This window comes from Catharus ustulatus, chromosome 1, assembly GCF_009819885.2.
Source record: "Catharus ustulatus isolate bCatUst1 chromosome 1, bCatUst1.pri.v2, whole genome shotgun sequence".
NCBI classification, from domain to species: domain Eukaryota; kingdom Metazoa; phylum Chordata; class Aves; order Passeriformes; family Turdidae; genus Catharus; species Catharus ustulatus.
Window position 1 is genome coordinate 33046184 of NC_046221.1, and position 24503 is coordinate 33070686.

The 24503-nt window shown below is 40.8% G+C and overlaps 1 protein-coding gene across 1 annotated transcript in view; it reads right to left on the reverse strand.

Moving 5' to 3' along the window:
* The window catches only part of RAPGEF5 (Rap guanine nucleotide exchange factor 5), a 167139-nt gene that overhangs the window by 119205 nt on the left and 23431 nt on the right, over positions 1-24503 (reverse strand). Inside the window, exons 2-7 of the mRNA XM_033079369.1 lie at positions 19417-19467; positions 18205-18311; positions 17070-17191; positions 15594-15762; positions 10360-10426; positions 3503-3551 (exon numbers count right to left, since the gene is read on the reverse strand). Coding sequence (XP_032935260.1) covers positions 3503-3551; positions 10360-10426; positions 15594-15762; positions 17070-17191; positions 18205-18311; positions 19417-19467 — 565 coding nt within the window. The remainder of the gene's footprint in view (positions 1-3502; positions 3552-10359; positions 10427-15593; positions 15763-17069; positions 17192-18204; positions 18312-19416; positions 19468-24503) is intronic.

The window sequence follows — 24503 nt, forward strand, 5'->3', positions numbered from 1 at the left end:
CCGCTGGGTGCCTGCAGGACCCGGGCCGCTGGATGCCTGCGGGGCTGCGAGGCCGGGGCTCCTGGCTGGAGGCGGGGTCGGGGCTGCTGGGTGCCCGTGGGGCCATGGGACCGGGGCTGCTGGGTGCCTGCCCGACAGGGGCTGCTGGGTGCCCGCGGGGCCGCACACCAGGGCTGCTGGCTGCCCGCAGGGCTGCGGGACAGGGGCTTCCAGGTGCCTGTGGGACCGGGGCTGCTGAGTGCCCGCGGGGCTGCGGGACCGGGGCTTCCAGGTGCCTGCGGGGCCACGGGACCGGGGCTTCCGGGTGCCTGCGGGACCGGGACTGCTGGGTGCCCGCGGGGCCACGGGATTGGGGCTGCTGGGTGCCTGCGGGGCCGTGGGACAGGGGCTGCTGGGTGCCTGCAGAACCGGGGCTTCCAGATGCCTGCAGGGCCACGGGGCCGAGGCTGTTGGCTGCCCATGGGGCCGCGGGACCGGGGCTGCTGGTTGCCGGCAGCACCGGGGCTTCCAGGTGCCCGCGGGGCCACGGGACAGGGGCTGCTGGGTGGAGGCAAGGCCGGGGCTTCCGGGTGCCCGCGGGACTGGGGCTGCTGGGTGCCTGCGGGGCTGCGGCCGCTGGGCGCCTGCAGGACCCGGGCCGCTGGGTGCCTGCGGGGCTGCAAGGCTGGGGCTCCTGGCTGGAGGCGGGGTCGGGCTTGCTGGGTGGGGGCGGGGCCACGGTGCCACGGCAGCCAGATGGAGGCGGGGCCTCGTCCAGCAAACACGCGGGGGGAGCTGGGGGCGGGGCCTCGCTGCAAAAAAAAAAAGTGCGCCCTATAGTCCGGTGCGCCTTATCTGATCTACAAAGTTGCGAATTTTGCCGACTCCTGGGGGTGCGCCTTATAGTCCGGTGCGCCTTATGGTCGTGAAATTACTGTAATTCTTGAACACATTATACACATTATATAGTCCTTGCACCAGGCAAAAAATGCCTTTTTTTTTTTTTTTTTTTGTGGTGAGGGGTTTGCTGATATCTTGGAAAGCCTGTGTTGAATGAATCAGCTGCCCTCTGCACCCAGGTTCCAGACAGCAGGTTAGGACCATGCCCATTGCCTGCCCTCCCCACTCATGAAACCCAGGGTGGATAAGCCAGGTTCCCACGCCATTCACACCAGCCTGGAAACCACCCAGGGCAGCTGGCCCAGAAGCCATGTTCCACTCTTTTCAAGCCAAAATAAACTCTTTGTCTGATTTTTGGTGGCTTATTTCCTGGAATTATGTGGAGCCTTGGAGAGGATTGGAGGAACAATATCTTTGAACGATGCTGTGGCTTACAGCTCTCTGAAACGTGCTTCACTTCACCAGGCACAGCACACCATAGCTGGATTGCTCACAGGAATTGCCACACTGTGAATTTCACCACAAGCAATAAAATAAAGGAGCATAACCAACTGCCCTAATTTACTCTGCACCTACTTTACTAAAGGCATTAACTTAAATTAGACCTTACAGTTAGGTCTGATCATACACCCATCTTTTACAGGCATCCAAGATGGGGCATAAAGAAATGCAAATTTCAACAAGCATGCACTAGTTAAACTGACTAAACAGTTATCTTTTGTTCAGATCTGAACAGATATTTTAAGTGCTTACATTAATGTATTAGAAAAGGCTGGACAACATTGCAAAGCACTTATAAAGAGCTTTGGTTTTTAAGGCTGTGATTTTTAACTGAAATATTTCTACCAGTTCATTGAGGATTGGGATTACACCAGTAAAAAGGAGATTCCAAGACATATTCTCCTTTTGGATTTTCTTCTCTTTTACCTCATTCCTAATCCAATACCCATCTGATTTTTTACTCTAATGACCATCCACCAAATGGAAATAAGAAGCTAATCCAGGCTGAAAACAACTCTTTGGGGGGGAAGACTTCTATTTATAGCTAGTAGCAGTAGTAATATTTGCTGACAAAACTGCTTAGAAGCAGAGATTTCTTATACCTCCATAAGCAGGAAGTAAAAGTACATGGCACCAGGCTCAGCCCATTTAACAGTAAAACAAAAGATTACCTTGAGCACTTCTTTAAAATAGCCCCTTTTCCTCTGCACTGAGGCAGAGCAGAAGCATTTGCATGTTCAGCCATTATAAATCAGGTGGGACTGGGGTGACACCAGGTAAGGGCAAGCAGCTGAGGAGTGTTGACATCATAAACTATGACAGCACATTCAGAAGCAAAGTTACCACACAGAAGCAGTTCAGGTCTGAATTCACACTCACATTTGTGTTCGCTTTCTATAGATTTACATTTATAGGTGAATGTGAGTACAGCTTATGGGTGCTTCTGTTTCCAGAAAAAAGGCATCAAACTGTGTCTAGAATATGTTTTTCAATACTTACATTTTCACAAGAAAATATTTGTGGGAACACCAGCTACATCTTCTTGTTGCCTCCAGTTTACGATACCGTGCTGTGTGTTGTGCATTTGTGTAGTAAGTTTTGTGCTGTACTTGTAATCCACAGACAGACAGACAGAGATATTACGATGCAGTACAATGAACAAGTCAGAAAACAGCTCAAGAAGATCTGTGACTTTGATTTCTAGAAAAATCACTGAAAATCACAAGAGATGTTCAGTGAAAATGCGCTCAAATACCTCAACGGTTTTGGGAACACACTAATAATTTAAGGCCACTCCACCTCTGTTTTACTTTAGAAATGCATTTGACTTGGTGCAGAAGACACTGCACTAAGACACCAGAGAGTCAACCCTGTAAAGAGTCAGGTCTGGCCAGATAGGTTCTGTTGGTTCCTGTGCAGTGCCTGGAAAGCACAGCTTCCTATCTTCCATTCCAGCTCAGCAATGCAGACTCTACCTGCTGAGGTGCCTGTGCTGCCAAACCCTGATGGAGCTGAGATGGCCACAGATTTCAGTGCCTTTGCACTGTGGCACCAGCATTTGCTGCCAGTGCTTTTACTGTCAGAGACTTCCAGTGATCCAATTGCCTTTCCCCTTCTCCTGCCCTGATCAAAGACTTGTCTCTCCAGCCATAGAGACGTACAGACAGGAAAGAATGTCTTCATGCATGACGTTGTCCTTTTGTTTTAGCAGTAAGAAAAACACCTTGCTGGGCCAGTAAAAGGCAGAAAAGATGAGGGCATGAGATACTGGATGATAAAAAGAAAAAAATAAGGAAAATTACCAACATATTTATCTTAAATGTAAGTCAAATAAAGATACCCAGATTTTTTTATAAAGTGCAAGCCTAGAGAAAGTAGTGGTTTTGGCCAGAAAGATACCCGAGTTCAGCTGTAACATTGATTTTATTAGTTAGGTCATTAGATGTAATGAGCTGGAAGGAGATAAGCTTAAATGTAATTGCACTGTGCTGTATACACAGATTCTCCATCACTATCTTTTCTCCCCCATATTAAAAAGACAGCAGTGACAATTCAGATACTTCAAGACATGACAAAAGGGAACAGCACTACAAAAACCCCTCTGAAGTTCAGCCTGACTCACCTGACTTCCTTGCTTTCAAGGCAATGACAGCAGCCAGTTCTCTCTGTACCTAAAATATCAGGAAAAGAAAAGGATGGTTATAGTTCCTAGCACCATCAAATAAAACAAAATGCAACATTGGTAAGATAAGAGCTATCAGTGCTTTGTAGCAATTAACTGCATGTGGAATTATGCATGGTTTTGAAATTACAGTCAGTTTTCCTAGCAAATCTATCTTCTTTTCAGCTGGGAATTCTGCAACTTTAATTTCATGTAAATACCACACATTCCTTAGGGAGTGGGCAAATTCAGTAGCCCAACGTGTAATTTATTTGCACAGCCTATCTCTTTCACAAGTATGCACTTGAATCTTCTCCCTTCCCTTGTTACATATTTGTTTTGCCTTTGATGGGCACACTGTAATGCCAGATTTATTGTGTGACTCCAGAATAAGAAAGCTATTCATGCTGATGTTTGACAGAGGTTCCTGTATGTAATTGACCTTCACTTTTTGGATCTTCCAGGAGGAAACAATGTCTCCTAGTAGCATGGCTGAGAATTTCAGGACCAAAATTTCACTGAGATGAAGATGCAGAAGTCAGGGCTGTTTTCAGTTTTACAGGCTCCCTCACTAGCCTGTGCTAACACAGTCCTGCCATGTTAACCAGTTCCCTTCCTCATCCTCTCGTTGCTGCATCCTTCATATTCTCTGCATAGAGCAGCTATTCTCTCTTTAGCCAGATCAACTCCACATCCACTTCTCCCCATGGATCTATTCCTTTTTATATAATTTCTTTTCCTATCATTTTTCTGTACATTATTCTCACACTTCCTACTTCTTCACTGCCATCATCTGGCCCACTGCAGCTTCTTGCACTTGGCCTACAGAACCCCAAATGCTCTCTGCTGCATACACCTCAGTTCTTTCCTTCCTCTGCCCCACCCACGCTTTGAAGATCCCTCAGCTCCTTCCAATTGCTCCAATTTTCCCAAGATAGCTTGTCTTCAGTATTAAAAAAACCATACGGCACATTCCAGCTTTTTCTAGGGATTATCTCACCTCCCTGTACAAAGTCTGCAGCAGTGCATACTAGCCATCTTGTCTAACTGACCCAGGAAAGGCTCAAGGTAGTGGGAGGTTTGACATGCAGTTTTTGACAGACATGAGATTTCAAACATCATTCTCAAGATATGTGGTTGGGTCATAAAGCACAAAGCCCACAAAGGATTCCCAAAGTAATGCAATTACTAACAACTGTTGATATCCCACTGTCATGACTCTGAAGAGAAGTTTGAAAATGTGAAAGAAGAATAGCTAGCATTATATTGGTCTGAGCAGACAGACAAAATCACTCAGGGCATCTCAGTACAATGGTAACTCCAGCATCCACTGATCAGAGACTCAGGAGCCACCCAGCACTACACCCTGCATGTGGCAGAAGGCAGTCGTACCAGAGGCCACATCCTTCCTCTGCTTGCATCCTTCTTTCCTTTGTGGCAAAGGACCAAGAAGATTTTTTTTGCTGTCCTTGCAAGGTAAAAGGATCTTTTCTACTCCTTGATGCTGCCTCACCAAGAGGGACAGAATTTTCTGCCACTCCAAGCAGGAAAATACGAAGGCAGTGCCACAGTTTTCTTAAATGTCATCCTGTTTCCAGCACAATTGTGCAAGCTGGCAATATTACCTTCCCTTCCTTCCTTCCTGTACACTCATTCCCATGTCTGGAGAAATATTAATCATGGATAATGTAAGCATAAACTTCAAGTAAAAAGGCAAAGAACAGTTATTCTGTGGAAAAACAACTTGTGCGCTTCCTTGCAGCAACTGCTATACACAAGTATTATAATAATATATACAAGCTATCTAGTAAAGAGCAGGATTTTCAATAAAAGCCCAAGTTGTTTCTGTACAACAGCACCATGACTTTTCATGGCTACACTTCTCAGACCCTCTCCCCTCATTAAACTCAGAAGGAGGTACCCATGTTGATGCCTTAATTCTTATCTATTTTCACAGGTTACTGACAGTAAGAAGCATTTCACTCATGTCTCATCTTTATCTTTTAGCATTTAATAAATACATTATCCTAAGATTAAGGGACACTACAACCTGAAACAATTGCAAATGTATCACTTAACCCAATCAAACATTCAAGAAATGCAAATCTCTCCATGGCTGCAAAGAAAAACCCATCTTGTCAGAAGAAAAGGTAGCATTGTGGCATCCTGAAGTTGTATTTGCAGTATTGCTTTTCTTATAAGGTGGCGCCTTTTAGGTTTGAAAAATAGTTCTAAAATCACAGGTAATTGAAAGGCTGTGTTTCTATATTTTGTCTTTGTCAAGCTAAATATTTCATAATCTGCTGCTGGCCAGGAGTGCAGCTGGTCTTTTACTTAACTTGAGCAAAACCCCTCAGATAAAGCAGGAGGAAAATATGTTTGCAGCAAGCAAAAGTTCCTTCATCAAAGGGTTCCATCATGATAATCTGAGGTCCCTCTCATAGGATTCACTCCAATCACAAAGAATTGGTACTGCTGAGCATCCTTCTGGATTTGGTTGGTGTCCCTAGATTTCATAATCTATATGCTTTTGTCTATTTCAGCATAAATGCACTTGACATCCCTGCTGGACATGCAATTCCTCTGCATCATTACACCAGTAGAAATCCATGTATAACACTCATTCCTCACTGCACACATGTTACCCATTATCATACTTCCTCCTAATAGGATTTCAGTTACTGCCTGTTTGACAAAATCGATGGCTGCACATCACATTGAAGATGATAATGCAGACACAAAGCAAAACATATAAACAGGAACTATGCCTACCATATTGACATATTAAATTTTTAAAAATGTTTTATACATACAGCTTGCTGCTACAAAGCTAACACTATCCAAACAGTATCCCATTTGAGTAGTATTGCAGATGTCAAAACTGATTCAGTTTAAATGCCAGTACACCACACAATATTTACAGAAGTATTATGAAAGTCTGAAAGAGAACATTCTGAGTGGCATATTAGTTGACATGTTACCACATCTCAATCAGTTTTCTTTCTGCAATATAAAAGAGTATGCATAGAAAGTGATACCCACGTATATTTCTGCTTGATTAAGTACAAGTGGTTCATTTATATGGTGAATCTTATCTTCAAAGAATAGAGAATTTTAAAAAGTAAATGACAACTACTGCTCCTATCACAAATCTTATCATTTTGTCATAGTGGACATAACTGCATCTAGCAGATAGTGTATGACACCTTTTTTCCTTTTTCTTTTTCTGCCCACAGTAGTTTTTTGTGAGACAGTATTCTAGATGCCATTATGTGAAGCAGGACTTCAGACCTAGAGAGAAAATGCCAATCCTTACAGAATCTCAAAATTATATCCTGTGACAGAAGGCTCTAAACAGTAGAGTTTGGAAAAAGAGTAAGAGCCTAGTTCACATTTTTGCATCTTGAGTTATGATAGCTTGATGGGCTCTAAATAAAAGTAATATTGGCTGATGCCTTAAAGCACCAGAAAACTGTTTTCCAGATACACATCATTAAATCCTGATATTTTCTTCTGTTTCATCACAAGGTAAGATAAAAAAGCTTTGCAGTGGAAACACTTGTACCTATCCCACTGTGTTCCACTTTTAGCACACAAAACACTGAATATGAAGCTGCTCTTTGGGTACGACATGGGATGCATGACAGCTCTGGAATGCTTTTTTAAACCCATGAGTAACCACTGCATTTTAAAAAAATCCATGACCAAAGAGATTATCTGATACAAATGTATTTCTAATGGCGTTTTGCACTGCTTGCCTTTAGGATTCAAGTTTGATGGTTTTGTTGGTGCCTCATGTAATGGAGCCCATGATATAAGCACATAATTTGATAGATTAAAAGAGGGATTGATATTTTGAGCACCTGGATTCCTTCAATGTTGCTTGGGTTAGATTTTCACAATAAGTGTAGGTTTGAAAATTTCAAATGGAATCTCCTGAAAAAAAAAAAAAAAAGCTGACAAAAACTTTCTTCTGACCTGAAAAAAGTGTTTTGCTCCATGAAAAGCAAAAAGAAAAGTAGAAGAGACAGCAGTGGGATTTGCGACTCCAATTAAAAAGTCAACTCTAATCTTCCACTGTTTTAGTGCTGGGCTGGACTTCATGGGTTTTCTCACACTTCTGAAATACTGGTATGAAGAGTATCATGAGCAGGATTTTCAATTATGAATTCTTCAAAGAAGAATGGTTTAATTTTGTACAAAATACATAAACATTCAGGCAGCCAAAAAGCCAGTGTGAACACATTTCCAGTAACAGCTAATAACTTCTCTTTCAGTTTCCAGCTCCTGCTTACAAAAAAAAGAGAACCTAGACATGGAATAGTCTAGCCCTCTGTTGAATGGTGTGAGTTAAGGTTTCAAACTCTTCTGGGACTTAAAAAGACTTTCCATAAGGTTGCAACGAGTATTTTAGGTCCCAATCTACTATATGGAGAAAAAGCAATATTCTGGAGGGATAAACAGGTGAAGTTCATATACAGGTGTTAAAATTTGGAGGATTCTGCTCTGGTCTTGTGCCGTTTCCCCAGGGGTAGACTAGAAAATCATTATAGAGGCACTACAAAGTTCTGTGGAAAATCACAAAACACAGGAGAAAAGAACAGATTCTTGACATCACCATGGCAATAGATGGGTCTCAGGCCATCTGGAGATGGAACTGCCTAATTTTTCTTTAGCTAGTTAGCTGTACCAATATAATGGTTCATTTAAGAAAACCCTGTCCATGAGCCCTGCTGTTGAAATGACTCAGGATGTAGTTCACAGGTTTGACCTTGCAGATGTGAAACACTCTGAACTCACCATCAATTAGGTGTTTAAGGATATGCATGTTACTCAAGTGCATCCAGCAATGGCTAGATCCAGTTCTTAAACTCAAAAGGTCACTTTGTTCTGTTAAGTAGGTCCCTTTTTTTAACTGGCAAAACCTCTTAGTTTTTGAAAAAATATAACTTTGCAGAAAGTCTTTCACAGTTTTCTATTTTTACTCCATACAGTAAAAAAGAAAGGAGGATATTGAGGTTCTGAGTTCACCTTTCCTTTTCAATTAAGAAAAAAAGTCTAGAAAACAAGGAATTTGAATATTGAGATTTAAAAAAGACATTTAAAACACAGCATTTGCTTATGTCATACATTTAAAAATACTCATGCATAAAGTTGAATACAGAGAATCACTGGCTTTTCAAACACATTATTAAATGTCTTTTGTAAAGATATTTGTCTTTACAAAAGACACCAAAAATTCTCCTTTTCTTCCATTTTACAGCAATTTCAAGATAGCACTTCACTTACTTTTCTTAATATAGCTCTTATCCTCATGTCTTTTTCATAGAAACTTTACCTTGCTTGCTTCATTTTTGTCTCTGTACTTTCTCACATGCCAAATCAGAGCTAACACTAATTCCATGTTTTGATGATACCATGACTTAGGTGTGGTGTTCACAGAACTGTACAATCACAGAGTGGCAGAGATAGGAAAGCACCTCTCAAAATCATCTAATACAAGCCTCTGCTGAAAATCATGGCCAGCTAGAGCCTGTCCATCAGGCACTTGTACACATCAGTAAGGGCCTCCATAGCCTTCTGTTCTCCAAAGTCCACCCCCACTTCTGTCAGACTCTCCTTGGAAGTCACGTACTCTATTCCCCAACCATCTCCGTGGTCATTCACATGCACTCCAAGACATCCATGTCTCTTGTACTGGGAGTTCAGAACAGGACTCAACACTCCACATCTGGCACACCAATGCTGAGGAGAGGGGGATGATCACCTGCCTTAGCCTAAGGACAATGCTCTTACTAATGCAGCTCAGGAAACATTTGCTTTCTTTTCCACAAGGGCGTGTTTCTGGTTCAACCTGCTGTCTACCAGGACTCACAGGTCCTTTCCTGCAAAGCTGCTTTTCAGTCAATCCCCAGTCTGTATAGAATCATGAGGTTATTTCTCCCAGATGCAGACTATTGCATTGTCCTTTGTTGACTCTCCTAAGATTCCTGTTGGCCCATCTCTCCAGATTGTCAAAGTTCCTCTGAGTGGTAGCACAACCACAGAATCATAGAATTATTTTGGTTGGAAAACACCTGCAAAATCATCGAGTCTAGCTGTTATCCCAGCACTGCCAAGTCCACACTAAACCATGTCTCCAAGTGCCACATCCACACGTTTTTAATAGCTCCAGGGATGGTGACCAACCATTCCTCCCAGTGTCACATTACTTGCTAATTTTCTGAGGGTGCACTCTGTGCTATCATAAAGATTACATTAAATTGAGTCAGTCTAGCTTAACTCTCTGAAATCCTGCCTGTCTGCTCCTTAGAACAGTGATCTCACAAGATAAACCAGATGCACCAAAGTCTAGCACAGACAGAATAAGCTATTGTTTATTATGGTGAAGTTTACTGAGGTTAAACATAGCGGGAAGCTCAGGTTTCCCAGGTGGATCTCCTCAGAAGTTTATGATAATCTACACAACATCTGCTGAAGATTTTTCTCTCCCTTTGTCTCCCATCAATGTACACTGGACCCAAGAGGATCTGAGTGTAAAGCACATTGCACAAAAGTCACCTCCAAGCTGGTATCTCCTGGGCCATGAAGAGCATCTATTACAAGAGCAGGCTGCTGCAGTCCTTGCTTGGGTTGATTTTAATAGCTTTGGAATTGTATACTAAGACCTCAGTAGAGCTCTCCCCTTCCAGAGACTGAAAGAACACTCTTCCTATACAAACATCTGTTCACTTAGACTAAGTCTTTAATTTGAAAGGATCTAAAACATGACAACATTTCAAACATGATCAGTTCAAACTTTGATGCAATGACCTTACCGCAGAAGTGAGACGAGCAAGAATTTCAGCATTGGTTTCTGCTGTATCTTCTATTTTTTGATCAGGCCTTAAAAAATAAAAATAAGATTTTATTATTTCTTTCATTCTGTTTCAACATCTTTTGATTCCTGGAAAGTAAGGAACTGTGTAGCCACAGGCACAAATGTAAAAGGGCCTTTGAGATTCCATATCAAAATGAGGACTGCAACATGACGATAATTAATCATGTCAGTAACGACAGAGTACACCCTTTGTCCCTTGCTGTCAAGAACTCTTTTGATCCCACCAACGTGAAGCAGTGAGAGAATTCTTCAGCTATAAAAATATGATGAAGAACTGAAGAATGCAGGACCCTTTAGATCAGAGTTGCTTCTTTGACTGCATATTTTGATGTGCTAAGAACATACTCTATGAACAAAGAGTTTTCTATCTGCCCCCCATCCAGCTTTGCTAAGGTGTAGAGCAGCACCTATGGAATACAACTTCATTGTTTCCATAGACAACATCAAAATAATTTTGTGATATGTGAAATTCAATATTCAGAAAAAAAAGACTGAAAACGAATATAATGTTTAATAAACCATAAATAACCGAACTAAAGCAATATTAGGTTGTCTTGATGGTAACTCTCAAGAAAGAGACAATGTGTCTTTTCAAAAGTGAGGCAGTGAAGGTAGAACCCTCCTAGAAACTTCCAAAGAATGGCCAACGTGGAAACAGCCACGCAAAAGTAAACAATACAGGATAAGACTGTGTTTCTCTTTAAAAAATATAATTCCCATCATTAAAATATCTGTAAGCTTTTTAGAAGCTTTATTGGTAATCAGAAGCATTATACCAATATAACTGCAGGGTTATAACTGCAGGAAGAAGTGAAACGAAATGCCCTTGAGATCTTTACTTTTCATGGTATTCAAAAGGCATGCCAGCAAGCCGAACAGATACACAAAACTGCAGCTGCTGTAATAAAATTAAATCCCAGGTATTAGCAGAAGCTTCTGTCTTTGACTAAATTATTTAATTGCTTATATGCCTTGATGTCCTTAGGGAGAGAGCTGGCAACACATCTGGAATATGCAGCTGGTGTATTGTGGTTCTTTGGAACCCAGAAATTTAATTCCCTTATTTAAAAATTAAGGTCAGAAAGCACAGAACGACACATGCATTCATTTTGGGGTAAGCAAATTCAGATCAAAATGGTAATTCAGATTAAAATCACAATTATTTTCACAACTGCCTTTCCTATTCAAAGAAAATGTGATTCAACATTTTAAGTGTTATGAACAGCCCAAAAGAAATTAATGAATGCATTTTCATTTACAGAGACTGATTTATTCAGGTTTTCTCTTTATAATTTGGAATGAGATTAAAATAACTGAACTCTTTAGATGTTTCTCTACACATCTCTTCTGTTCTGATCTCTCAGAACCAAGTTAAGATCTGATTCTTCTAAATTGGAGGCAGAAAATAGCAGCTCAGTAGACACAGCCACAGATGCAGTCTATAAACCCAGAACAGCACATAGCATAGCTAGTTCCTTCTTGGGCCTTTATCACTTCATTTTGTATTTAAAAATACTCCCAGTATTCATCTCATACGAGCATCAAATACTTCTGAATCCATGAATAAACTAAAAATTAGAGTTAGCTCTTCAAAATCAGAGAGGAAGGGTATATTATGACACCCAGGCCAATGGACAAAAGCAACAATTATCACCCTAATTTTTTCAAAAGTGGACAGCTAGGACCTAGTGAGTCTGGTACCAAACAGGAGCTACAAAGCCCAGGCAAATTAGTGCTTATACAGTTCAGTGATCTGTGGGCTCAGTCTGCTCAGCAGAGCGAGATGCAGGGATGCTTGTCCTAGATCTGCAAGCAGGCAAGTCAGTTGCCATGCAATACCTGAGAGCTGTTTGTGTTCAACAAAAGCTTTCCAGGAACTCCATAAGGCAGTAACTAAATCAATATCCCATCCTGGCTATTTGCATGAAAACCAAATTACTTTTAAGAATGGTTACTTTTCTGATATCAATAAAATGCAAATTGTTTCAGGACAGAAGACAGAGAATATAGTGTAACACTCCTGAAAATAAAAAACAATGTAAGATTAAGAAAAAAACTATGTTAACATACCTTCCAATAATTTTAAAAGTATTATGGGACACATTTCAACAGTCTCAGTTACTGAGTGCATTCTTGAAATGTTTACTGAATCTACCAGTGGTTCTGGGAATTGTTATAAAACACTCCCATTTACAAAGAAGGAAATAGAAGCACACAAGGATTAAACACCTGATACAAAACCCTCGCAGTAACTAGAAAAGAATTCAGGAGGCATTGAATAAGACCCTAAGTGATTGCTCAAGGTTGTAAGGGGGACATGGCACAGTTTTCAATTCTGATTTTTTGTTCCCAAGCTATTGCAATATTCTCTTATTTTCTACTCAAGTAAAATGACTATGATTAAAACAGGACGTTTAATGACCCCAAGAAGCCTCTTCATTTGTCCCATCTAATTTGACAACATTTACAGGATCTGAATCCTGTGGAATACACACATTAGCATTCAGATTAGCATGAGCTGCTGAAAATCTGCTATGTCCTGACTTGTTTTCCATGTTGAATTGCCACCAATGTTATGTTGAATGTAAGGAGTTTCCAACAAGGGCAATAGGGAGCATTAACTCAGAAATCATAAGCACATATCAGACTTCAGAACAGCACTTTTCATTGTAGGGTTTCCTATAGTAATTTGGTAAGACCACTAAAACTGAGCCGGAACAAACACAGATCCATCAAAAATCTGCACAGCAAGTCAAATCTGAGCTATGTTTATTTAACAGAGTTTCCAGAATAGCTGCTGAAGGAAGTCCCCAGAGCTGCTACTGCCTACTCAGGTCTACAGACTCCTTCTGGGAGAGCAGAACCATGGTACTCAAGAGGCTCACTGATGCACCCAGCAGCCCAGGCAAGCACTAGGCTGCTGCCCACAGCTGCAGAGGAGACAGAGGTCATCTGGCCTCTGGGACCACCAGGAGACATCCAGTGTTCCCTTCTGGAACACAAGCAGCCAGCTGCTTCTGATCTCGTCAAAAGCAGGGAATTAACAAAGCAATAATTTCTCCATCCCTATGTATGTATAGAGTTAATGCAGTAAATATAGATTGTGAGAAAAGCTAAGACAGAAAAATGAGTAAAAAAATATTAAATTATTTTAAAAAATCCTATGCTTCCAATGGTATGCAAAACAGTTTATATATTCAAGAAAAGACAAACCCTGCAGGGAGAGGATTTTAGAATTGCTCTCTTTCCTTTGTTTAACCAGGTAAGACAACTTTAACAAACATCTCATCACACCTATTCCCTTTCTGACTGTGGTTTAGCAGTTTATTATTTGCATCAAGCATGAAAAATTTTGAACCCGGAAAAGTCTCCTTCTGCTTTAATATCACATTCCCTCGAGGGTATACTATTATTTAAAATTCAATTCCTAGAGTATATACTTTTTCAAAAAGCACCCTCACAATGTGACAGGTAAAAGCTCCAGAAAACAATTTTTCAGTGACAATATTCCCAAAAGGAATCCAGCTTCAACTCAAATTTGAATAATGTGCGCAGGAAGGAGCTGGAAATGTACATTAATGAATAATTGTTCAATTCATGTGACAGGGATCATCTTCCACTGGAAATGACAGTTGCACTGAAATGATAAAACTGCAAAGCAGACTGTAAACTTGAACCTAAAAAGCCCTCAATCCATTTTCCTACCCAGCATCCTTCACGTAACACATCAATATGACCTATCTGTTCTGTCCTTTTGATTCAACTCCTTTGAACAAGTAGACACAAACCATGAAAAGGGATCTGATTTACAGTGATGAGAAAAATCCCAATTCCCACTAAAATCAAGATCAAAATGCCCTGATATTTAAGGGACAGACAAACTGTTTAGCACCAGAGTTGGATGGAAGACAAGAATTTCTATTTGCAAAAACAGTCAAAGGTTTTCTCCCATGTGATTTAGCTGCTTAGAAGATGATATTCAGCCCTGCTGCTCTAGCCATCTTGGGGTTCTTGTCACTTGCCTACACTCACACTGATCAAATAAATGCATTTTGAAGGGGAGCTCCATTCCAGAACTGCCAATATTTGATTGGTGAGGGCAGTCAGCAGTAGGGAAGGGAATTACGTTTCTGCCCTGAACCATGTAGAGAAATTACTAAGGTTTTTTTATACCAGCTCAACATGTCTGAATTTAAGAATCTGGGCTTGAGACAGTTTACAGGGTCTTTGGACTTTGTACTCCTTTAAAATATTTCTACTGGACATTTATCTTTGGGAATGAGCATTTTCAAAAGCAAATATGTTGAGAAGGAAAGTACACATAGAAGAAAGTTTTGTCTTTGGCATAAAAGAGAATAAATTCTAGTACTGCCAGAGTAATAGTTCTCCAAAGTACTGGATTTGAGGATCATCATGCTAGGGACAATGAAAGAATTTAACTTGTCTGTTCAGGCCAACTCTTGAAGATTTACTAAAGCATAAATGGTCATGAGCCTCCAGAGCTCTCACTAACACCTTTCTCCTCTATTTTGGCATCTCACTGTGGAACAAATAACTATGTTTTCCTTCTAGCCACTCTAAACAGACAACCTTAGAGTGCAGACACATGAGCACAGCAAGTATGATAGCATCCAATAGTCAGGTGAAAGGGGAGACATACAGGAAGCAAAACTCTTAGAAAGCATATTCTGAAAAGGAATGTAAGTTTGCAGAGCTCTGGCAAACATACAGTAGAAAATTTAAATCAAATGACTGAAAATACCACATTTCCATCCATCTTGTCAATCCATCTGAAAGCTGATCCTGACACAGCACAAGGGCATCTGCACCAATCAATCAGCACCAGAGCATCCCTGCTACCAAATTCTTGCCAAACCTCCAAATGTAAGAGGACACCAATAAAAAATCACATGCCCAAGTAATACAGCAAACTAGAGGCAGAAAGCTGGTGCCCAAAACCTTAATATGTCCAAAACTCCTAGTCAAGTTCCTGTATTTTTCTACCCATATTGACCACCTCAGATGAAAAGCACATCTCTGAAAGATTTGTCAACCTCCAAAAGAAAGTTGCCTCATTTGCAAGGTGATTTGGGGGTAAACAGTGTCATTATAAGGCCAGACACTTACATAATAGTCAATATAAGTTGCAAACAGCTGTATCTGCAGACTTACAGATTGCACATGTCAATCCTGGGAGGAGACAGTGGCAGTAGTTGAAGTAGGAGCTTTACTCCATTCTTCCATGCTTCCTCTTTCTCAAATTCGCAGAAAAGGTAGGTACATTCATCCGCTGAGAACTGGTAGAAAGCATGACTGTCTTGAAAATAGAGTTGCCTGTCCACTGTTAGAAAAAATAGTATTAGATACCTTTAAACCTTCACCATGTAAAGATTCCTACCACATTCTGTATTACACTTGATCTTAATGCTGAGTTGTACCATCACATAGGGAAAAAGGATTGAATACTCGGCACAGAAACAATCCTGACCTCTCCGTTTAATTCAGTGCATCCAAACAGGAAAGCCCCAAAACCTCAATTTAAAGATCTCCAGGATCCTGAAATTCAAGCATTAAGACTGATGAATCAGTTCAGGTTTAGGGAAAAAAAACCTTCGTCTTTTTTGTTAGATTTCTGAGTCTTAGTTTACACAGGTTTCTAAACTGTTTTCACTAATGGTCAGGCACTAGTAAACAAAGTTCAGTAATGGGGATGCAGCCCATGATTATTCCAGCTTCTCCTTAAATTCAGGGTTACTCGATTTGTAGACTAGACCTGGATAAGAAGATGTATCGTTTGTGTTCCCTGAAAAAAATGGGATTTTAGGGGAATAGAGGACACAATCCAAAGCCAAAAGTACAAGCTCATGCAACAAGTAATTTAGCCCTTGCTGAGGCTGCATGATCAGACATGTTGTCAGTTTAGCTGAAGAAAACCTTAAGGTACACTGTCAGTGTACATATGCAGAAATTTTCCACAACTCCTCACCTTTTCACAGGAAAGAGGTTAAGTGTCTAGCACAGACCCCAGGGTGGGGTATGACCTGAGTTGAGCTACCTAAGTAGTCCCAGCCTCAAAGTAAAATCCATCAGATATCCAGAGGCTGGTTACTAGTGCAATTATCACCAGCCACGTTGGCTGGGCCAAATCTCTCAGTTTGGTGGGGGAGTTGTGGACAGCAGGGTAGAACCTGGCCTCACCACCATCTCAAGGAGCTGGATCATCTCTCAACCCATTGCAATTAAAATTATGGAAAACAGAGAGCAAAAGAAAATACAGACGTAATCTGGTAAAGCCATGATCTGCAGCCACTAAAGAGCTGCTGTCTTGAAAAACCTAAAATAGCTTGCAGGGGGAAAAAAGAAAAAGCCTGGAAAAGACACACACTCTGTCTGCAACTTGATAATAGACAATTACAGTTGCAAAAGCAAAAGGAACAAAACTGCCAAAATCAGGGGATTGATCTTTGGTATTTATGAAATGAAAGGTCACAGTAGTCTCCCAAAATGATAGTACAATAAAGAACAGGCAAGAAAATTGGATGAATCTGTGCTTTATTTTTTTCCCTCCTCCAATAAAAACCACGACTCTTGTCCCATGCAGGAGAAAGGGATAGCCTTCCTGACACTGGAAGTATTGGCAGGACTGACCTGACAATATAATGCCCATATCCAGGAGGAGCTGCCACACTCCAACTGCTGTAGATCTGCACTTGACAAAAGGGCACTGCTCCAAAAGCCAGTCTACCAGCTCTGATCCAACACAACTTCTCCTGAAAATAAGCAAAACATCACTTCTTAAACTACAGTAATGTTAAAACATGCTTTCATAATAAAGAGTTATTTTTAAAGCTATCAAATCTCAGCCTTTTTGTTCAGCAGAGAAAACTCATTGTCTCAATTCCAAATTTTTGTAAACCTCTTCATTTCAAGGGAAGAAATTACATTGGCAAGTCTCAGAGGATACCTCTAGCTATAATGAAGGCACTTATGTTAGATGAGCAAGTTCCCTTCCCTACCTGATTCATGTAGCATACTTTGCAATTTGTAGCATTTTTATCAATTTGTGATGCATACTGTTTATCCAAAGATGCATAGGAGATAAATAAAATCCAACTTTTAGCCTCAGGATTTTATTTCCTTTCTGAGTACAGGCATAATCAGTACAGCTAAACAATATGTGTAAGACCTTTAAGTGCTACTCTAGAACATATTAAATCTTTCATATTATCAGTAAATGAATATATTTAGATAGTAATAAAAAAGTAGTGGATTTTTCTTGAACACAGGTGTGAATGAATGGTGTTATAATAAAGAGTTGCACACTTTGATGTAATTGAAAACAGGAGAAATCATTTATGCTACAATGCAACACAAATGGAAAATCACTTCATTACAGAAATATTCCGTAAATTACATGCAGAAATCACTGTGTCAATAAATCTTGGAATCCAATTAAGCTCTTTACAGCTCCAAACCAGGGCTGAAATTAATACTCTTTCTTTTCAGCAAAATAACTGACAAACACTACTGTATATGAAAATCATAAACAATTGAATAAATGGATACACAATCAGGCCACTGCTGCTTTCTGACAACTGACATTGTAATATAAGAAAAGATATTATGGTACATGAGACTTTAAAGATTTTTTTTAAGAAAATACTTTCAATTCTTAGACATATGCAGAATCTCTCACTCAGAATTGACTGTGTTGTCAAATCAGGGCATAGATAAATGAAAACAAAACTCTTAAAATTGATTAAAACAAATTATTTTGATTTACCTGCAAATGCCAGTAAGGTACACCCTGTCTTTAATCAGGTCAGAAGCCTGTAGAGTAAAAATATTCCTGAGAGCTCTCCCAGCACAGGAAGAACTTTCTCCATAAATCTAGATGAAAAGAGAAATTGAAAACTGTGACAAACAGGGACTTATTCTTGCTGTAATAAATTGCCTTCCCATTGTCCACTCCCTCCCTTTGAGCCTTCTTCCCAGGCAAGCACTCAGAGTCTCATAGGAAATACAGCCCATCTTCTGCCAGTTGTATCATGGGCTGCAGGTGCCCCACAAGCTGTGCTGATTTTGGATTTGTTGCCCCAAGAAAGGAGAGGTTTTACTATCCCTCAGCTTTACCTTTGAACAACAGACAATTTAAATGAAAACACGTTATTTTAGCAATGCAGAGACATACAAATGATTGCAAAATCACACAGTTTAAGAGATCTAAAATAAATATAATTTCCTAAGTATTTGAGTTAAATAATTTATTACAAGCCTAATACACACCGAAAGACTATTTTATAGTCTTTTCTTTTTGTCCAGAACGTTTGGAAGTTTCCTGCGACAGCTGTAGATCAGTTCATCCATGCACGGCCAAGAAGAGATGGTCTTTCAGACTGGACACACCTCTGATTTCCCCACACCCGATTTCTACCCTGCATCTCAAGGCTGCAGATGTGTCTGTCTAAACAGAACCAAACTCGGTCTTCCACAAAACCATGTTCCACCCAGCCTCTGTGTACCACTCCTTACTGAAGAATTTACCTTGGGCTTCTATTGGGATGTTTCTTCACTGTCCCAGCAAAACAGAGCAAGTGACACAAAAAATAACTCCATGCTGTTTGGTTTCATCTTTTTGCTTGTTTGTTTCCTATGTTTAGGAACTTTTTAAGGCATATAGAATAGACTTGAGACAGCGAAGTCTTGTGACACGCAAACCAGAGTTCTTAAATACTGTAAAAGTGAGCTGAACGGTGGCAATCATTTGAGTGACTGGGGAGCAAGGTGCACATTGGAATTAACAACAATTCAGTTTGCAAACTCTGTAATAGAAGGATGTGATTTGTAACACACGCACACAAAATGATAACTGGATTTAACTGCAGGTCACATTCACAAGTGTCTTCAAAGCTACGATTAAGAGGTTGAACTGAAACAGGAGTATTCCTCACACGTTGTTTGATGAAATAGAATTTAAAAGAAGCTTCACAAGTACCTTATTTCCAGGAGTTTCCAGATAGGGATTTGAAATTCTTCTGGACAGGGTCTGTAAGATAATTTGGCAGATTGTTAGTTTTGTTATGGTTTTTGCACGGGAAAAAAAAAAAAGGTAGTTGTAATCTAGTCTTTTAGCTATTGAAATACAAATAAAAAGAATTTATCAAATAATCTGAATAATATAACATATATCTCCAAAAAATAATTATTTCACATCAGGAAAAAGATTTGGTAAACTCAGTTCTGTGTTTTTTATTACATTAATTCTTGAGCTGGAAAAGCTGATGAACAATGAGATAGAAAAGCTTATAAATAACACACAATTATAGGGTCAAGAAAGATTAAAAATGGCAATGAAGAATCTCAAGATAAACCTAAAAATACAAGTGAAAAGACAGTATCATGATGAGCTTAACACTGAAATCAGCATATACTAGAGGGAGAAAATGTAATTACACATACTCTTAAAGCAAACTTTATCAATTCAGTAAAGACACCTCAGGGTCACAGAACCCTTTTCAAGGAGGACCACTCTTCTAAATTAAATTTTTAACTGTAGTTAAAAGAAATTAGGATAAATGGTGAGTAAAATGGTGACCAGCAGGGAGGTAACTAATGTAGATCAGCTTTATCTCTGCCATGCCACATGTTGCACTGTTAATAGCATCTCAAGAAAAGAACACTCCAGCGTTAGAGGGGATTCAGGCAATTACAGTAGTAGGAATAATAAAGGATTTGGATAAATTTTAATGTGAGAAAAGACAGAAAAGGCTGTGACTATTTACCTTACAAAGGAGAAATTACAAGAGACATCATGCAATTATATAATATGGCACAAAGACAGTTTTTCTGTGCTTTGTTTTACATTACGTGAGAATAACTGATCACTCACTGAAATTAGGATTCATATTTGAGGAGACAGAAAGGAAAATCACAAATAAGTCTTCACAACAGGGAAAAGCAGATGCCAAAATCTTACAACCGATTGATAAAGACTGGGATTTAAAATTATACAATTCACAGTGAACCAGAACTCTGAAAGGCAGAGACAGGATAAACATCTCCACAAGAATCAGGTTACCCCACTCTTATTCCCCATGATCTTCCCATATCTTGTCACTATTAAAAGACAAGATATTGTCTATACTGATGCTTACTTGCAACTTCTCTATTACTGCAGGCTGTACAAGACACAAATAAAAGCTGCCTTAAATAAGCCTGGAAGTGGAAAAGAAGACATAGAGGCTCACTGGCACTGCAACAGGAAGATCATGTGGTGCTCCCTTACCAACTTGTAAGGAGGATAATTAATTCCTTGCTTTGAGAAGGATCCAACTCTCACTTGGTATATTGCAATCATAAAAAACCGCCATCCTTCACACCCTCTAAGAATTACAGAATCCACATTTCAGTAACACCACCTGCTTTTTCCTCCCTGTATTCTTGTCCCTGTATTTTTAGAAAGGGAAGGGATGAGGAATCACAGAAGTATCTATGGCTGTTTACCCTTCCACGCTCATCACAAACCTTAGTGTAGTTCCATGCATTACAGGAGCTCCATATGGAAATACTGTAACATATAAGCCTAATTTCCCTCTCCCGTGCCCAACAAAGATGCTGTAAGAGCACAACACTGCCTCAGATCCCGTTTACTCTTCCTAGCTGGCATGTCGTTAGCACCTCGTTTCTGCAGCAGCCCTGCATTCCACCACCTCTCTTGGTTTCTGTCCAAGTCTTTCATTTCACAAGCCTCGATCACTGCAGCAGCACAGTCAAAGTTTATACATAATTTCTCTGCTCCCTGCTCCTTTCCCAGGCTGGCACTGACAGAGGACAGGGAGGGTCACCCAGGGAGAATGCTGGTACTGCAGTGTGCACTTACACGACAGCGTAAGATGAAACTCAGCAAAAAGGACAAATCTGGTTGCGTTCAAAAACAGTGTTGCATTGGTGATGGGTAAGAGAAGAGAGGCTGACATCGTCTACCTGGACTTGTGCAAAACATTTCATACTATCCCATGCATATCCTTGTCACTAAAATGGAGAGACATGGATCTGATGGATGGACTAGTCAGTGGATAAGGAAATGGATGCACTCAGAAGGCTGTGGCCATTGGTTTGATGGCTGTGTGGAGACCAGGGACGAGTGGTGTCCCTCTGGGACCATATTATTTAACATCCTCGTGTAAGCATGGGAGCATGGACAGTGGGATTGAGTGCATGCTCGCCAAGTCTTGGATGACAAGTTCGGTGGTGCGACTGATACTCTAGAGAGAAGGCATTCCATCCAGAGAGACCTGGGCAGGCTTGAGAGCTGGGCCTGTGCAGCCCTCATGTATTTCAACAAGGCCAAGTGTCAGGAATTGTGCCTGGGCTGGGGTAATCCCAAACATGGACACAGGCTGGGTGATGAGTGGATTGAAACCAGCCCTGTGGAGAAGGACTTGGGGGTGTTGGTGGATTAAAAGCTGGACATGATCCAACTGTATCTTGGGCTGCATCAAAGGAAGGAGGATCAGCAGGTTGAGGGCAGTGATTCTACACCTCTACTGCACTTTTGTGCGACCCCCACCTGGAGTACTGCACCCATTTGTCATCTTCCCAGCATAATAAAGACGGGGATTTGTTGGAGGGAATCCAGAGGAGGGCTAAAAAGTTGATCATGAGAGTGGAGCACCACTCCCATGGAGGCAGGCTGAGAGAGTTGGGGTTGTTCAGCCTGGAGGAAAGAAGACTTCAGGGAGATCTTGTAGTATCTTCCAGTATCTGTGGGGGGTCAATAGGAAGGACATAGATGGACTTTTTATCAGGGAATGTAGTGAAAGGACAGCAGGTAATCATTTTAAACTGAAACAGGGTAGATGTAGATTAAATATTAGGAGAAACTCTGAGGAATCTGCAAAAGGTGCTAGAGAAAAAAACCCCAAACTTCTAGTTTATCCTTCAGACCACAAAGTGCTAGCCTGGGTGCATGGAAGACAGGAGGAATTCACAGCCCTGAAATGGGATGAGGGAAGACAGGACAATGCCTTTTGGACGGCAGCCTGAACCCATACTGATGTGGAGCAAAGAAGAAACACTGGAGAGACCATGAGAGTACATTTAGCCTGCCATGCAGGAACCCAACCACCCAAAATTTCTAGAAGTTTAAGAAAATAGAAACTGGATAGCAGAAAATAAAACTAAATTGGAAGCGGCTCTCTGGAATAGAAAAAATGATGTCATGTTGATGTTAGTGCAGCCTGTGTAATGTTGAAACACTCATTGCAGTTAGGCTGAAATTGATACAGAAATTTAGGATTTTTATGTCCTAGCTACTATGATAGATCCAGTTCTCTTTTCTTCTTTTCTTTTTTATTTTTTTTTTAACTTATAACTTGCCTCAATAAATATTAAGTACTGAACACACCTCTGTTCAGCAGACTCTGCTTTGGTTGTTGGGGACAAACACGAGAGGAAGAGATAGGGGAAAAGTGGTCCAGCCTATCTTCAAAGACCCCAGCTTTTGGGTGGCTCTGTTGGGGAAGTGCCATTCCTCCCTGAAGATATCTGGTAAATATAGGCTGCTCTCCCAAAATTATTTCTACATGCACACTGACTGAAAATACATTTGCAAATCACTCTAAGAATGAGCCTAAATGTGCTTTTAAAGCAAATTAATTAGTCATCAAGCAAACAGCTCATCTCTCATGAAAACTACCTTGGAACAGTTCTTGATGCCCACACCAAGTGCTGCTTTCTAGCTGCTGCCACCCTGGCATCCCCACGTGCCTCCTCACCAGCTTGAGGAGCAGCTTTGCCAAGACCCATGCCAGGGAGAGGACAGGGCTGTGGCAGCATGTGCGTGTGGTCCTGGGACAGCAGACCACACATGTAGGAGATCCAGAGCACTGGGTGTCCTCCAGAAGGGCTGTCCCATTACACAGGAGTAGGTGGGCACAGACTGCTTCATCTTCCCTGCTGGGAAGGCAGGAAGAAAGAGGCAGGGAGAGACCTTGTCGGCTGGATGATCCCGAGTCTGAACTACAAACAGCACAGGCATGGCATTGTCCTAGCTGGGGACACAACTTGCATGTGACAGGAGAGGACAGATGGCACAGGAGGCACAAAGAAGGGTTTGGAATAGGACTGCTGGTATCAAATCTGAACACACCAGAGAAAATTTAGTCTGAAATTGAAAAACGTTATAAAGGAGTTTATTGTGGTATTTAAAGCCATTAAAATCACAAGGAGTACGGTAATGATATGAAAAGAATGGGAGGACTAAAAGAAAGTGAACAGCAAGTAATTAAAACAAACAAAAAGAAATATTTATCTACAATCTATATGATCAGCTTGTAGAACAATAAGCCAAAAAATTAAATATGCCACGTAGATTTTTAGAAGCAGAGGCTAATTTAATGACTAATGCTACTATGCAAAGTCTATACCTAAGTTTAAATAAGTATTGCTTCAACTGTACGGTTATTTTTAAAACAAGCTGAGAATTTCTGACATTATTTAAAGTTAAGCATGTGAGGATATCGATGAAAATATTTTAATATATCAGCACAAACTGATTTTTCAGAGGTTTGGAAAGAAATCTCCCCACAACATATTACAAAACAAAGTATGCTAATGGCTCCATTGAAAAGAACAAGAAAAAGACTTAGTTCCTTCCTTGGGGGAGTACCGAACCAGGTCCGCTAAAGCAACTCCCTGTGCATTTACTACAACCTGGCTAATGTTCTGTTCAAGGGCTAATGGATAGAGCGTTAATTTAGTCATATCTTTTGGAGATACATTCGAATTTTCTCATTTCTATACCAGGGATTTTGCTTTGGCCACATCTCAGCTTGGGAGAATGACTTGCCTACAAGTTGCTTGTGCTTCGCCTCCTGCCCAAGCTGTTCCAACAACTGCTGATATTTCTGCCATTGCCAGCACTGCAGTCACACTAGCATCAGCAATGCTCCATACATCTGCTAGCAATTTAATCACCAGCATGCCCAGAAAGGAACAAAGTAAGACTGCTTTGAGCTCCAGTTCAAGTGCTTTCCTCAGCTGGGATTTGGTGCAGTAGTAGCAGCCAGCAACCTGTCTACA